The 15,000-nt window shown below is 42.0% G+C and overlaps 1 protein-coding gene across 6 annotated transcripts in view; it reads right to left on the minus strand.

Moving 5' to 3' along the window:
- LOC143039384 (glycoprotein 3-alpha-L-fucosyltransferase A-like) overlaps window positions 1-15,000 on the minus strand; it is a 324,950-nt gene that overhangs the window by 303,369 nt on the left and 6,581 nt on the right. For 4 of the 6 annotated variants that reach the window (XM_076209309.1, XM_076209310.1, XM_076209318.1 and 1 more), the window contains exon 1: window positions 6,795-6,823. The exons of 1 other annotated variant lie outside the window; for it this stretch is intronic. In XM_076209309.1, the coding sequence (XP_076065424.1) occupies window positions 6,795-6,808 (14 nt within the window). In that variant the 5' untranslated portion in view covers window positions 6,809-6,823. Of the gene's footprint in view, window positions 1-6,794; window positions 6,970-15,000 lie in introns of those variants that run through there. One more of the 6 variants, XM_076209319.1, reaches the window with a different exon arrangement.

A 15,000-nucleotide genomic window follows, 5' to 3' on the forward strand; every position in this document is an offset into this window, starting at 1 on the left:
AGTGCATGCTGTGCGTGCAAGCGTGTGTGAGTGCATGCTGTGCGTGCAAGCGTGTGTGAGTGCATGCTGTGCGTGCAAGCGTGTGTGAGTGCATGCTGTGCGTGCAAGCGTGTGTGAGTGCATGCTGTGCGTGTAAGCGTGTGTGCGTGCATGCTGTGCATGCAAGCGTGTGTGCGTGCATGCTGTGCATGCAAGCGTGTGTGCGTGCATGCTGTGCATGCAAGTGTGCATGCTGTGCATGCAAGTGTGTGTGCGTGCATGCTGTGCATGCAAGCGTGTGTGCGTACATGAGTGTGCGCGTGCATGAGTGTGCGCGTGCATGAGTGTGCGCGTGCATGAGTGTGCGCGTGCATGAGTGTGCGCGTGCATGAGTGTGCGCGTGCATGAGTGTGCGCGTGCATGAGTGTGCGCGTGCATGAGTGTGCGCGTGCATGAGTGTGCGCGTGCATGAGTGTGCGCGTGCATGAGTGTGCGCGTGCATGCGTGTGGTCATGTGCGTGCGCGTGCATGAGTGTGCGCGTGCATGCGTGTGGTCATGTGCGTGCGCGTGCATGAGTGTGCGCGTGCATGAGTGTGCGCGTGCATGAGTGTGCGCGTGCATGAGTGTGCGCGTGCATGAGTGTGCGCGTGCATGAGTGTGCGCGTGCATGAGTGTGCGCGTGCATGAGTGTGCGCGTGCATGAGTGTGCGCGTGCATGAGTGTGCGCGTGCATGCGTGTGGTCATGTGCGTGCGTGTACATGCGTGTGCGCATTTGCATGCGTGAGTACACGCATATGTGCGAGAGCATGTGTGCGCGTGTGTGAATGCATGTGTGCGCGTGTGTGAATGCATGTGTGCGCGTGTGTGAATGCATGTGTGCGCGTGTGTGAATGCATGTGTGCGCGTGTGTGAATGCATGTGTGCGCGTGTGTGAATGCATGTGTGCGCGTGTGTGAATGCATGTGTGTGCGTGTGTGAATGCATGTGTGTGCGTGTGTGAATGCATGTGTGTGCGTGTGTGAATGCATGTGTGTGCGTGTGTGAATGCATGTGTGTGCGTGTGTGAATGCATGTGTGTGCGTGTGTGAATGCATGTGTGTGCGTGTGTGAATGCATGTGTGTGCGTGTGTGAATGCATGTGTGTGCGTGTGTGAATGCATGTGTGTGCGTGTGTGAATGCATGTGTGTGCGTGTGTGAATGCATGTGTGTGCGTGTGTGAATGCATGTGTGTGCGTGTGTGAATGCATGTGTGTGCGTGTGTGAATGCATGTGTGTGCGTGTGTGAATGCATGTGTGTGCGTGTGTGAATGCATGTGTGTGCGTGTGTGAATGCATGTGTGTGCGTGTGTGAATGCATGTGTGTGCGTGTGTGAATGCATGTGTGTGCGTGTGTGAATGCATGTGTGTGCGTGTGTGAATGCATGTGTGTGCGTGTGTGAATGCATGTGTGTGCGTGTGTGAATGCATGTGTGTGCGTGTGTGAATGCATGTGTGTGCGTGTGTGAATGCATGTGTGTGCGTGTGTGAATGCATGTGTGTGCGTGTGTGAATGCATGTGTGTGCGTGTGTGAATGCATGTGTGTGCGTGTGTGAATGCATGTGTGTGCGTGTGTGAATGCATGTGTGTGCGTGTGTGAATGCATGTGTGTGCGTGTGTGAATGCATGTGTGTGCGTGTGTGAATGCATGTGTGTGCGTGTGTGAATGCATGTGTGTGCGTGTGTGAATGCATGTGTGTGCGTGTGTGAATGCATGTGTGTGCGTGTGTGAATGCATGTGTGTGCGTGTGTGAATGCATGTGTGTGCGTGTGTGAATGCATGTGTGTGCGTGTGTGAATGCATGTGTGTGCGTGTGTGAATGCATGTGTGTGCGTGTGTGAATGCATGTGTGTGCGTGTGTGAATGCATGTGTGTGCGTGTGTGAATGCATGTGTGTGCGTGTGTGAATGCATGTGTGTGCGTGTGTGAATGCATGTGTGTGCGTGTGTGAATGCATGTGTGTGCGTGTGTGAATGCATGTGTGTGCGTGTGTGAATGCATGTGTGTGCGTGTGTGAATGCATGTGTGTGCGTGTGTGAATGCATGTGTGTGCGTGTGTGAATGCATGTGTGTGCGTGTGTGAATGCATGTGTGTGCGTGTGTGAATGCATGTGTGTGCGTGTGTGAATGCATGTGTGTGCGTGTGTGAATGCATGTGTGTGCGTGTGTGAATGCATGTGTGTGCGTGTGTGAATGCATGTGTGTGCGTGTGTGAATGCATGTGTGTGCGTGTGTGAATGCATGTGTGTGCGTGTGTGAATGCATGTGTGTGCGTGTGTGAATGCATGTGTGTGCGTGTGTGAATGCATGTGTGTGCGTGTGTGAATGCATGTGTGTGCGTGTGTGAATGCATGTGTGTGCGTGTGTGAATGCATGTGTGTGCGTGTGTGAATGCATGTGTGTGCGTGTGTGAATGCATGTGTGTGCGTGTGTGAATGCATGTGTGTGCGTGTGTGAATGCATGTGTGTGCGTGTGTGAATGCATGTGTGTGCGTGTGTGAATGAATGTGTGTGCGTGTGTGAATGCATGTGTGTGTGTGTGTGTGTGTGTGTGTGTGTGTGTGTGTGTGTGTGTGTGTGTGTGTGTGTGTGTGTGTGTGTGTGTGTGTGTGTGTGCATTAGCGTGTGTGTGAGCGTGCGTACATGTGTATATGTGCGTTATGCTAGGAACCGGTGTGGTTGGTTCTCTTTCAACCTGGTTTATATCTTTAGCTGTTGAGACCACACTACTGTTACATATTATTTTGGGCGTACAAGTTTTATCTTTCTCATCCCAGTAGCGATAAGATTATTATTACTATTATCATTACTACTATTATTATCTATTATTTGGTACTTATTATTATTATTATTATTATTATTATTATTATTATTATTATTATTATTATTATTATTATTATTATTATTATTATTATTATTATTATTATTATTATATTATTATTAATAATAATAATAATAATAATAATAATAATAATAATAATAATAATAATAATAATAATAATAATAATAATAATAATAATAATAATAATAATAAATCATCATCAATCATCATCAATCATCATCATCATTACCACGAATATTTTAGATGATGTTCCCAGTCCCTTATCGCTTTGGCTTTTGTGAATTAATCATTTCCCATGGATACAAAGGGTTGCTTACATAGTTTGTTTCGTACACGACGCTTGAGAGCCGATTCACACTATACTGTTCGTCTTCGTACGGTTACGTTTCCTTTACGTTCCGTCAAAATGTCATGTTCACATGATACATCCAGGATGCGGTCAGTTCGCGTGCAGCTGTTGCTCCGACATTGCGCCAATAAAATATTATGCAAAGGAGCTCACTGCGATTGATCTTCTTTAAGATAAAAGGAGAACGGAGTTGAAGCCGAAAAAAAATTGTGGATGCCCACCTGTCAAAGGAAAAGAAAGTCAGGGTAAATTTTGGACTCTACAAGCTTTTCGTATTCTGTCAAGTTCTAATAAATTTTCGTCGCCCATGACCATTGCTTTACTGTGTAAAGTCAAAAATAGTGCCCTCCTACCTCTGTTATCGCCACATAAATGATTGATAATGATGTTCACACGGCTGGAATACGCATTTCGTGTGTACTAGTTTCGACCGTCAGAGATTTCTTCCAAACGCACAACTGAAAGCCGTGCGAAATACGAACGATAGACATGGAGAACAGCTTCACTGATTTCAATGTAAAAACAATTTACCTACGAAAGCCGAATGAAAACGAACCTGAATATGGTTTGAATCTGCCATTAGTAGTTTCGTACACTGCAGGTTGATTGTTTCATAATCTGAACCTTAACAGCCATTGTTTTTAGATAGGTATTGTTTTAATTCGTAATAAACTGATCTAACGTTATATCGTACTCTTTTTTCGTGAAGTATTAAGAGTTTAGCGCTTAAAATATGAATTAATTTGAAAAATTAAATTACATGCTTTCTGTTAAGCTACTTCAGGAAGTTCGTTAAAAGAGAAATATGTATATATGTACTATTTCAGACAAGTAAAAGCATATAAAAGGGTAAAATTAAGACTCGCTGTTCTACAGAAAATATATAACGAATCTAAAGAAGTTCATGGCAATTATTTTACTTTAAGGTATTCCCAGTCAAAATGGGACCGAGTGAATATCGACGTTTATATGTATATATATATATATATATATATATATATATTAATATATATATATATATATATTTATGTATATATATATTTATACATATATATTAATATATATATATATATATATATTTATATATATATATATATATATATATTTATATATATATATTAATATATACATATATATATATGTATATATATATATATTGATATAGATGTATATTTATATATATATGCATATATATATGTATATTTATATATATATATATATTTATATATATATATATACATATATATATAATATATATATATATATATATTAATATATATATATACATATATATATATATTATATATATATATATATATTTATATATATATATATATATATTATGCACCATATAAATATTACATATATTGTAATTATTGTGTCAGTCGATTAATTATGGTTTGGTCTCTTAGGCGTTTCATTGATCACCACAGTGGAGGAACGAAGAAGATGGGAAAAAGGATAAAAACTAACTATAGAAAGGCTGGATAATGCGGAAAAGAAGAGGAGACAAAGAAAGAAGAGAAGGTGATGGAGGAGAAGTAGAGAGTAAGAAAAAGAAGCAAAAATAAGTACAAGAAAAAGAAATAATAGTAGCAGTAGAAGAAATAAATAGTGATACGACACAACAAAAGAGAAAAGAGTATGATGACTAGAGAGAAAGGGAGAAGAAAGGTCACGCGAGGACACAGAAAGGCAGATAGCGGGATCTACCACAGTGGAACAGATTGGCACGGAGGAGGAAGGACTTGGCACAGACAGGAAAGTATTGGCAGGGAGCAGATTGGAGCAGATTGGACCGGCTGGGACAGGAAAATATTGACAAGGAAGACTGGCAAGGTGTTGGAGGGGACTGGCTAAGCCAATGAAGGATTGTTAGAGAGTGGAAAGAATCAACAGACAGGAAGTAGCAGGGAAACACTGATGAAAAGAAGAGAGACAAGTAAGGAAAAAGAAGGCCTGGAAAGGCGTAGGAAGCTTTGACAAAAGAGTTCTGTGGGCAGCGCCTAGAATCAAAAGAGGAGGAGGAAGAGGAAGAGAAGGATAAGAAATTTCCGAAAGAAAAATGACAAAGACACTCCGGCTTTCACCGGTGGTCGGCAAGGGACCTTCACCCCCCCCCTCCCCAACACACACACACACACAATGCATCGTTACTTGTGCGAGTCCCTCGCTGACAATGGCTCTTCAAACCCTTCCGTACCGGGTAGCACTTTACACTTGACTCTCCCTGTCACCAAGCTACCTTGCTTGCTTCCGTGGCACGTCCTCGCTAGAGAAGGGGGCTACAGCCCGCATCCCCATCTACTTCTCTCCCACCAAGTGTCATTCTTTATCTTATTTCGCCTGCCGCCAGGCTATTTCGTTCATCTCCGCGGCGCTATCTCGGTTGCGATGGGGTTAATGAACCTGCCATTGTTCTGAACTCCGAGATTCCTCCGAGGGGAGGTCTTGCGATCACATCCTCCTGTCTGGCAGCATGCACGCAAGCTTCATCCCTTCGCCCCGATCACTCACATCTTACTGTCATGACCTGAACCACACGATTTTCTTCAGTGGGACTTCAAGATTAAGAGTGAAAAAGGGAAAACAAGAACACCTATCTGTCCTACAAGACGCACACAGGTGAACATACAAGGAAGCACATGCATGCACGTACGCAAGCAAACATATTTCCGGACAAGGGAAAGGATATATCAAGATCGGCTGGTCCAGTGTGTTTATCCCCCACGGTGTCATATACTCCAGGTTTCGTGACGGTAAACACTAGACAACTTAGTTCTTCGAAAATGGAGGGGGGGGGGGTGATAAGTACGGTCCCCGTTTGGGATCTCTATCCATGTGGTGATAGCCGTTTTTTCAGATTGTCACCAAGTAATTTTATTCAGCTGATGGATTCCCGACCTCACCACTTAATGGCTAATGAAATCGTCAGCTCCTCATGGCATTCCCATAAGTTCATCCGAAGTCAAGCCACTGCATGCTTTATTCTGGCTAACGCGAGCCGACCTCATCATCCGGGATCTCGGTCGCTCGCGGCAACGGCAGCGGTGCCATTTCTTCCTCGGTTTGATTTACATCGAACAGAAATTCATGTCGTTAACCACCGGAACAAAAATCACCAAAAGACGTCTTGGGCTGAAAGAGGCTCATCTCTTGACCTGTTCAGCGCGGTGACGCCCTGTAATTCTTGACGTGGGTGACTCCAAACAACTTTATTCTGCTAAGGGGCGGGTCGCAGCTGAATGAAATTTGGATATGGCTGAAGGCAAATGCACATACATCTCCGCAGTACACCGGGGACGCACTTAGAGTTCCCGTTGTGGTTGGGGTCCGACCCTCCCTCAGTGGAACAACTAGCCTACCCTTTATGTTTGGCACATCAAAAGTCGATACAATGCGCCGCGGTGGATCTAATTGTTATTTTTTCTGGCTATAATCAGATATTATTCAGTCGAAGGTAGCTCCTCACTTCTGAGGGTTAAGCCATGTCGACTAGTCTTCTGAAATTGAAGACTGACATTATGTTTATTCAATCGCCAAGGAAATATATTTAGATGAGGAGAATACCTGACATACTCACAGGTTGAAGTTCATGAAATTCTGTTTAAGTCCGGGATCAGAGAACTTTCGTACAAAATGTCTAGTGTTCCCCACCGCAACATAATCCAGCGAGTGAGTTGCAGCACAGACGATAGTGATTTGGTTGTCCAAAGAGGGGACGTCGTCACGAACGATCCCTGTAACCAGACTACGGAGTGGCGACGTGGAACCACCGATCACGGTTCAATCCTTCACTACGAAGGGACGTTCCAGTTTTCAATCTAATCAAGTGGACAACAACGTAAATGTGTACAGAAAAATCATACATTGAAATAAGGATAAAAAAAAGTATTTATTTTCCCCTAAAAAAAAACCGTGGATTTAACATGAAAAGTGACGAAATATTCACACTGAATGCGAATCAGACAAGAAATAATTGTCTCAAGCTGTCAGGAAGATCAAATTTGGAAGTGGATAGAAACTTCGCCAAATGAATGAAATAAACTTCCTCCAGAGGCAGTACAATATACAGTCTGAAGTTTTAAGATTCATTCAGATCAGGGGTTCCCAAAACTTTTCAGCTCATCGACCCCCTAGTAAAGTTTAAGATTCTGTATAGACCCCCAAACTATTAATTCACGAATTATGTCAGATTATTATTATTGATGTTAGTTATTAATGCTAGTAATATTATTACTATTATTATAGTTGTTTTGTTATTGATATTATTATAGTTCGTTATTGATATTATATTTTTGTTATTGATATTACTATAGTTTTGTTATTGTTATTGATATTATTGTTTTTATTAGTTTATTATCAGTTTTACTATTATTATTAGATACTATTATTATTATTGTTAGATACTATTATTATTATTGTTAGATACTATTATTATTATTGTTAGATACTATTATTATTATTAGTTAGATACTATTATTATTATTAGTTAGATACTATTATTGTTGTTATTAGTTAGATACTATTATTGTTGTTAGATACTATTGTTGTTGGATATTATTGTTGTTTGTTGGATATTATTGTTGTTGGATATTATAGTTGTTAGATATTATTATTATTATTATTACTAGTTATTGTTATTAGTTATTATTATTGTTGATAATTATTATTGTTGATACTTATTATTGCTGTTGATAGTTATTATTGAGTTATTATTGTTATTGATAGTTATTATTGTTATTGATAGTTATTATTGTTATTGATATTATTATTGATATTATTATTTTTGTTATTGATATTATTTTTGTTATTGATATTATTATTATTGTTGTTACTACCGATATTATTATTATTGTTGTTACTACCGATATTATTATTGGTTGTTGTTACTACCGATATTATTATTGGTTGTTGTTGTTACTGATATTATTATTGTTGATATTGTTATTGATATTATTGTTATTGATATCATTATTGTTGTTATTGATATTATTATCATTATTGTTATTATAATTTTAGTTATCAATAGTGTTATCATCATCATTATGATTGTTATTATCATCATTGTTTTTATAATTTTTGTTAATATTAATTCTTTACTGTAGTTCTTAATGGGTCTCATAAATCACTTATAGTATTTCTAAAGTACCATAGTCACAGTTTTCGTATTTGTGGATTTTACTTATTCTATTCGTTTATTTCTATTCGTTTATTTATCTATTTTTTTTATTTTGATCCGTTATAAAAGGGCAAAATGGCAACATTCATCAAGGCGACGGCGTTCCAATAATAATAATACAGATACTTTCACATATACATGAACATAAGTGTTTTAAAATAAATATTTATAATTTACCAATAGCTTTAAGAGTGATATTATATATTACACACGTCGAGACTGTACAAATTCAAACCAGGCTAAATGACCACCTCATCAGTCGATAGCCTAAAAAAAAATATATATATTTATATATTTATTTATATATATATATATATATATATATATATATATATATATATATATATATATACACACTTTATTATATTACTATAAGTAATATTCAAGCCAACAATATTACACAAGCTCGTCATCTTGATGCTCATTCACGATGTGGTTGTATGTATGTGAGATTCTCCCTACATGCACAGAATGGGGAGGATTTTTGACTCAGAGTGAACTGACATGGTTTTTCTTCAAGTCTAGATATTGGTTGTTTGATTATTCTCACTCTTTTAGTACGGGAAGAGAACAGGACCATTTCATGCCAACCATTTAATTTTAAAGACTGCCTTTCGACCCCATAGTAATTTACCGACCACTTTCGACCCCCTAGCAATCTACTGACCCCCTTTCGACCCCTTGGCTATTTATCGACCCCTTGGATGATCTCATCGACCCCTGGGGGTCGATATCGACCACTTTGGAAACCTCTGATTTAGATAAACACAAGCAATATGATGTAGTGCCTGTCATTTATTTTTTTCTATTCATTTATTAATATTTATGTTTATTCTTTATTTATCAAATTATTGTTATTTGTTTATTTATTATCATCATCTGTTTATTATTCATCATTAGCTATCTATTCATCTATTCATTTATTATTTATATATTTTTTGCATCCGACCATGTTATGGACCAAAAGGTTTCCTGTCGGTATGCTCTTCATTTGTAATACTTTGTAAGTACGTATTTCCTTTGTGGTTCCAGATGATGCAGTTGGGTTCAGCTATCAGTCTAAATCCTGTTAGGTCGGGGTCCTTCGCCTCAGCAGCTGAATAATATCGCCTGTCACTCGCCATGAAGTCTATCCAGTTTGACACCATATCTCAAACACTTCTTAGCCCGATGGCTCCTTTTACGACTGTTTTGGTTGACGCCTGGTGATTTATCCAGTTCTACAGGAACCCCTGGAGCTCAGGAGTTAGAGAGTAAAAAAATAATAATTTTTAAGCTACAGAGCGAGGTCAATAGCCTCAGTCCCGTAATACTTTAATATCCCTTAAGAATCTTCTTGCGTTTACTGATGACATACGAGTCTCGTTTATATTTCTTTATTCTTTAGTTGCTTTAATATTTTGTAGATAGACTTTTCACTTTGTAAATCAATTAGAAACTATTGAAGCATACTTAGTCATTTAGCATCCACAATTTTACAAACTTATTGCAACACATTTTGTTGAAGAAATTTCGGACGGTAATACTTTACAGAAATTAACCAACATGAAATTACTCTTCTTTATGTATATCAAACGTCTTTTTTTTTATTATCATGGGATGGCTGGGTCAAAGCACATATCCTCCCCCTCTTTGGCCTCGAATTTTTCACAGGAGAACCCCAGGAATTCCTATTACCCTCACACCATCTCATGTAACCTTTAATGACGCACAGGAATCGGTGGTGCCATTCTTTCTCCTACAGCACAAGAGCACGGGAAAACGAAGAACATACATACATACATATACCAAGGCTCCTTCCCCCTTACAAGGGGGGTAGCCAAAAAGAAAAAGGCATAAAATCATTCCCACCCATTCCATCCCTGAATACACTCCACACCCCTCCACCCTCCCTCTTATCTTAGCACCTCCTGAATGACGGGTCATCCCTGCACCCTGTCCACGGCCCTGGGTCAGAAGCAGTGTCGCAAGACACAGCACATCCACAGCAAGGCCGCTTCATTAAATAGACGACCCCCCCTCTCCGTCCCCCCATTGTATAAAATGAGAGGACGGGGAGAAATCCCTTCGGGCTGCGTCAAATTTTGCTCACACATACTACCTCACCCCCATCCACCCGCCCATTCCACCTCATGCAATCACAACATCATCCATATACAACCATTCTCCATTCACCCCTGTCTTCTGTCCTCTCCCGTCCTTCCTCAACAGACATTCCCCTCTTCCCCAAAGCCCCCTTCACCCCATCCATCCACCTCATCCTAGGACGTCCCCTCATGACGAAGAAGCGGAGCCTAAATTAAATAAACGGTTCTGCATCTCTCTGTGGGTGGACATTAGTCTACCGTGAACGAATACTGTATGACTTTGGTCCGTAGGGGTGTCTCTGAAATCCCTAAAGTATTGACTGGATATAACTTCAGTTAATACCCCCAGTATTCGCTACTTAGAAAATGAATGCTGAATAATGTGAATAAAGAATAAATCACACACAACATCGCAAAAGTAAAATATCTATATCAATTTAACTAGGATTAATAGGCATCTCAGGAGTTCAGCACCACCACCAATTGATTATACACTATCTAAATATTCCATACTATGAATATACATATATGTACCGATTCAGCAGCTTAACTTCGCCCCCCCTAACAGACTACATGTATTTTTGTGCACCTTGTATGCACCTTTTGGTTACGTCACCTACACCCGAAAAGCTTGCATACCTCCACTAGGTAGGCCTACGGGCAGCCCTCGGTCATGCAATGTAGATCACTCACGCTGCTGCAGCTGCACCCTGCCAATAACAAAACATTTGACCACTATACTGTATATACACAACCTGGTGACACCTTTAATGTCCCTTATAGTGCATCAATATGACATAAATCACCGGGGGTATGCTATATTGATTAGGTATTTCTACACCACCTTGCACCGCTTGTAGGCCTTGCGCCATGTTTATTGCGACTCCTCTGTGATGATCCAAGGTGGTGAGGAGTTCGCGCCAGTAGGCGTTCTGATAGCCTGGGGAAGAGGAAGTCTTCGGTAGTTGTTTGGATCGAACTAGGCCCTGCGGTGACCAAAGCCATTTGGGAAACGTAGAGCAGCACCAGCAACACAGACACGAGTGCAAAGAATAGGTACAAACGCTTGCGTGCTATGTATGGGGTACCGACTGCGTAAAACCTATTCAATGAATACGTTAGTGACTGTTGACACTTTACGGACCTAATCCACGCAACATAACCTTGTTATTGAAGACTAATATCTACTTAATGAAAAATAATGAAAAATGCTGATCCCTTTCAACAATGCCTTCTACCCGCGATTCTCCTTAAACTCCTTTGCCACCCCTACAACTCCACCTCCTTGTCCCCAGGGATTGAAGTAGTGACTAGTAAGAGGTGACGACATACAACATGCTTGCCTCATCTCTATTCATGGTGTGAGATCGGTAGCTGTGGGCGGCGAGAGTTCCTTCAGGCTGTACTTTATCCCAGTTAATGAAGTCGCTCTGTTGATTGAATCAATACCTCACTCACTCACACACACACACGCACCCCACCACTGTCTCCCCTCTCCCCTGGCTCCTCTCACTCTCTCCCCTCTTCTCCCTCTCTCTTTCTCTGCCTTTACCACCCTCTCTCTCGCCTCACCCTCTCCTCCCTTCTTCACTCTCTCTCACCTTCCCCACCCTCTCTCTCTCTCTCTCTCTCTCTCTCTCTCTCTCTCTCTCTCTCTCTCTCTCTCTCTCTCTCTCTCTCTCTCCATCCCCACCCCTTCTCTCTCTCCATCCCCACCCCTTCTCTCTCTCCATCCCCACCCCTTCTCTCTCTCCATCCCCACCCCTTCTCTCTCTCCATCCCCACCCCTTCTCTCTCCCCACCCCCTCTCTTCACACCCCAACCTCTCTCTCTCCCCACCCTGTCTCTCTTCATCCCCACCGTCTCTCTCCCTCTCCCACCCCCTCTCTGCTCCCTCTCTCTCTTTCCATCCCCCTCTCTATCTCTCCCCATCCACCTCTCTCTCCTCACCTTCTCTCTCTACCCTCTCTCTTTCTCTTCCTACCCTCTCTCTTTCTCTTCCTACCCTCTCTCTCTCTCTCTCTCTCTCTCTCTCTCTCTCTCTCTCTCTCTCTCTCTCTCTCTCTCAACACACCATCTCTCTCTCAACAAACCATCTTTCTCTCAACACATCATCTATCTCTCAACAAACCATCTCTCTCAATACATCATCTATTTCTCAATATACCATCTCTCAACACACCATCTCTCTCCCAACACACCATCTCTCTCACTCAACACACCATCTCTCTCAACACACCATCTCTCTCACTCAACACACCATCTCTCTCACTCAACACACCATCTCTCTCGCTCAACACCATCTTTCTCTATTCCTCTCAACACCACCTCTCTCCACACCATCTCTCTCACCCATCTCTCTCACCCCTCTCTCTCTCTCTCTCTCTCTCTCTCTCTCTCTCTCTCACTCATACTCCACTCACTCTCCACATCCTCTCTCCCCACCCCCTCTCTCTCTCCACCATCTCTCAACACATCTCTCTCTCAACACCTCTCTTTCTGAATACCCCCTCTCTCTCAACACTATCTCCCCACCATCTCTCTCAACACCTCTCCCCCCCTCTCTCTCAACACCATTCCTGTATCTCAACACCATTCCTGTATCTCTCTCAACACCATTCCTGTATCTCTCTCAACACCATTCCTGTATCTCTCAACACCATTCCTGTATCTCTCAACACCATTCCTGTATCTCTCAACACCATTCCTGTATCTCTCTCAACACCATTCCTGTATCTCTCTCAACACCATTCCTGTATCTCTCTCAACACCATTCCTGTATCTCTCTCAACACCATTCCTGTATCTCTCTCAACACCATTCCTGTATCTCTCTCAACACCATTCCTGTCTCTCTCAACACCATTCCTGTCTCTCTCAACACCATTCCTGTCTCTCTCAACACCATTCCTGTCTCTCTCAACACCATTCCTGTCTCTCTCAACACCATTCCTGTCTCTCTCAACACCATTCCTGTCTCTCTCAACATCATTCCTGTCTCTCTCAACACCATTCCTGTCTCTCTCAACACCATTCCTGTCTCTCTCAACACCATTCCTGTCTCTCTCAACACCATTCCTGTCTCTCTCAACATCATTCCTGTCTCTCTCAACATCATTCCTGTCTCTCTCAACACCATTCCTGTCTCTCTCAACACCATTCCTGTCTCTCTCAACACCATTCCTGTCTCTCTCAACACCATTCCTGTCTCTCTCAACACCATTCCTGTCTCTCTCAACACCATTCCTGTCTCTCTCAACACCATCCCTCTCTCTCTCAACACCATCCCTCTCTCAACACCATCCCTCTCTCAACACCATCCCTGTCTCTCTCAACACCATCCCTGTCTCTCTCAACACCATCCCTGTCTCTCTTAACACCATCCCTGTCTCTCTTAACACCATCCCTGTCTCTCTCTCAACACCATTTCTTTGTCAACACCCCTCTCTCAACACACCATCTCTCACTTAACACCACTTCTTTGTCAACACCATCTCTCTCAACACCCCCTATCAATACCATCTCTCTCAATACCCTCTCCCCCTCTCTCTCTCTCCCCACCAATATTCCCTTTTATTTTTTTTCTGTTTTGAGTGTGCAAACTTTGCCTTTTCTGAAAAGTATGTGCGGCGCACCCATGGCGGCAAAGTCATTTCGTTTGCAATGGAAGCGCTAGAGTTAGGAGAGAGAGACAAAAATATTGGCTTGACGGTTGGCATGTTACCAAATTTTTAGAGAATTTATAAGTTGATGTTTGGGTGGAACTTCTTTATCGAATGGATTTTAATATGATGTGAAAACCTTGCGTGCCCACATTTTTTTTTCTTTATGTGCGCTGTGAAACGTAAGTGCGCATGCGCACAGCTTAGAGGGAACGTTGCTCCCCCACCTCTCTCTCTCAACACCATCTCTCTCTACACCATCTCTATTAACACCACCTCCCACTACCATTTCTCTCTCTCAACACCATCTCTCTCTCTCTCTCTCAACACCATCTCTCTCTCTCTCAACACCATCTCTCTCTCTCTCTCTCAACACCATCTCTCTCTCTCTCTCTCAACACCATCTCTCTCTCTCTCTCTCAACACCATCTCTCTCTCTCTCTCTCAACACCATCTCTCTCTCTCTCAACACCATCTCTCTCTCTCTCGCGCAACACCATCTCTCTCTCTCTCTCTCAACACCATCTCTCTCTCTCTCTCTCAACACCATCTCTCTCTCTCTCTCTCAACACCATCTCTCTCTCTCTCTCAACACCATCTCTCTCTCTCTCTCAACACCATCTCTCTCTCTCTCTCTCAACACCATCTCTCTCTCTCTCAACACCATCTCTCTCGATCCCATTTCTCTCTCTCTCGACCCCATTTCTCTCTCTCTCAACACCATTCCTCTCTCTCTCAACACCATTTCTCTCTCTCTCAACACCATTTCTCTCTCTCTCAACACCATCTCTCTCTCTCTCAACACCATCTCTCTCCCTCTCTCAACACCATCTCTCTCCCTCTCTCAACACCATCTCTCT

The sequence above is a fragment of the Oratosquilla oratoria genome, chromosome 26 (genome assembly GCF_046742065.1).
Source record: "Oratosquilla oratoria isolate Oo_2021 chromosome 26, ASM4674206v1, whole genome shotgun sequence".
NCBI lineage: Eukaryota > Metazoa > Arthropoda > Malacostraca > Stomatopoda > Squillidae > Oratosquilla > Oratosquilla oratoria.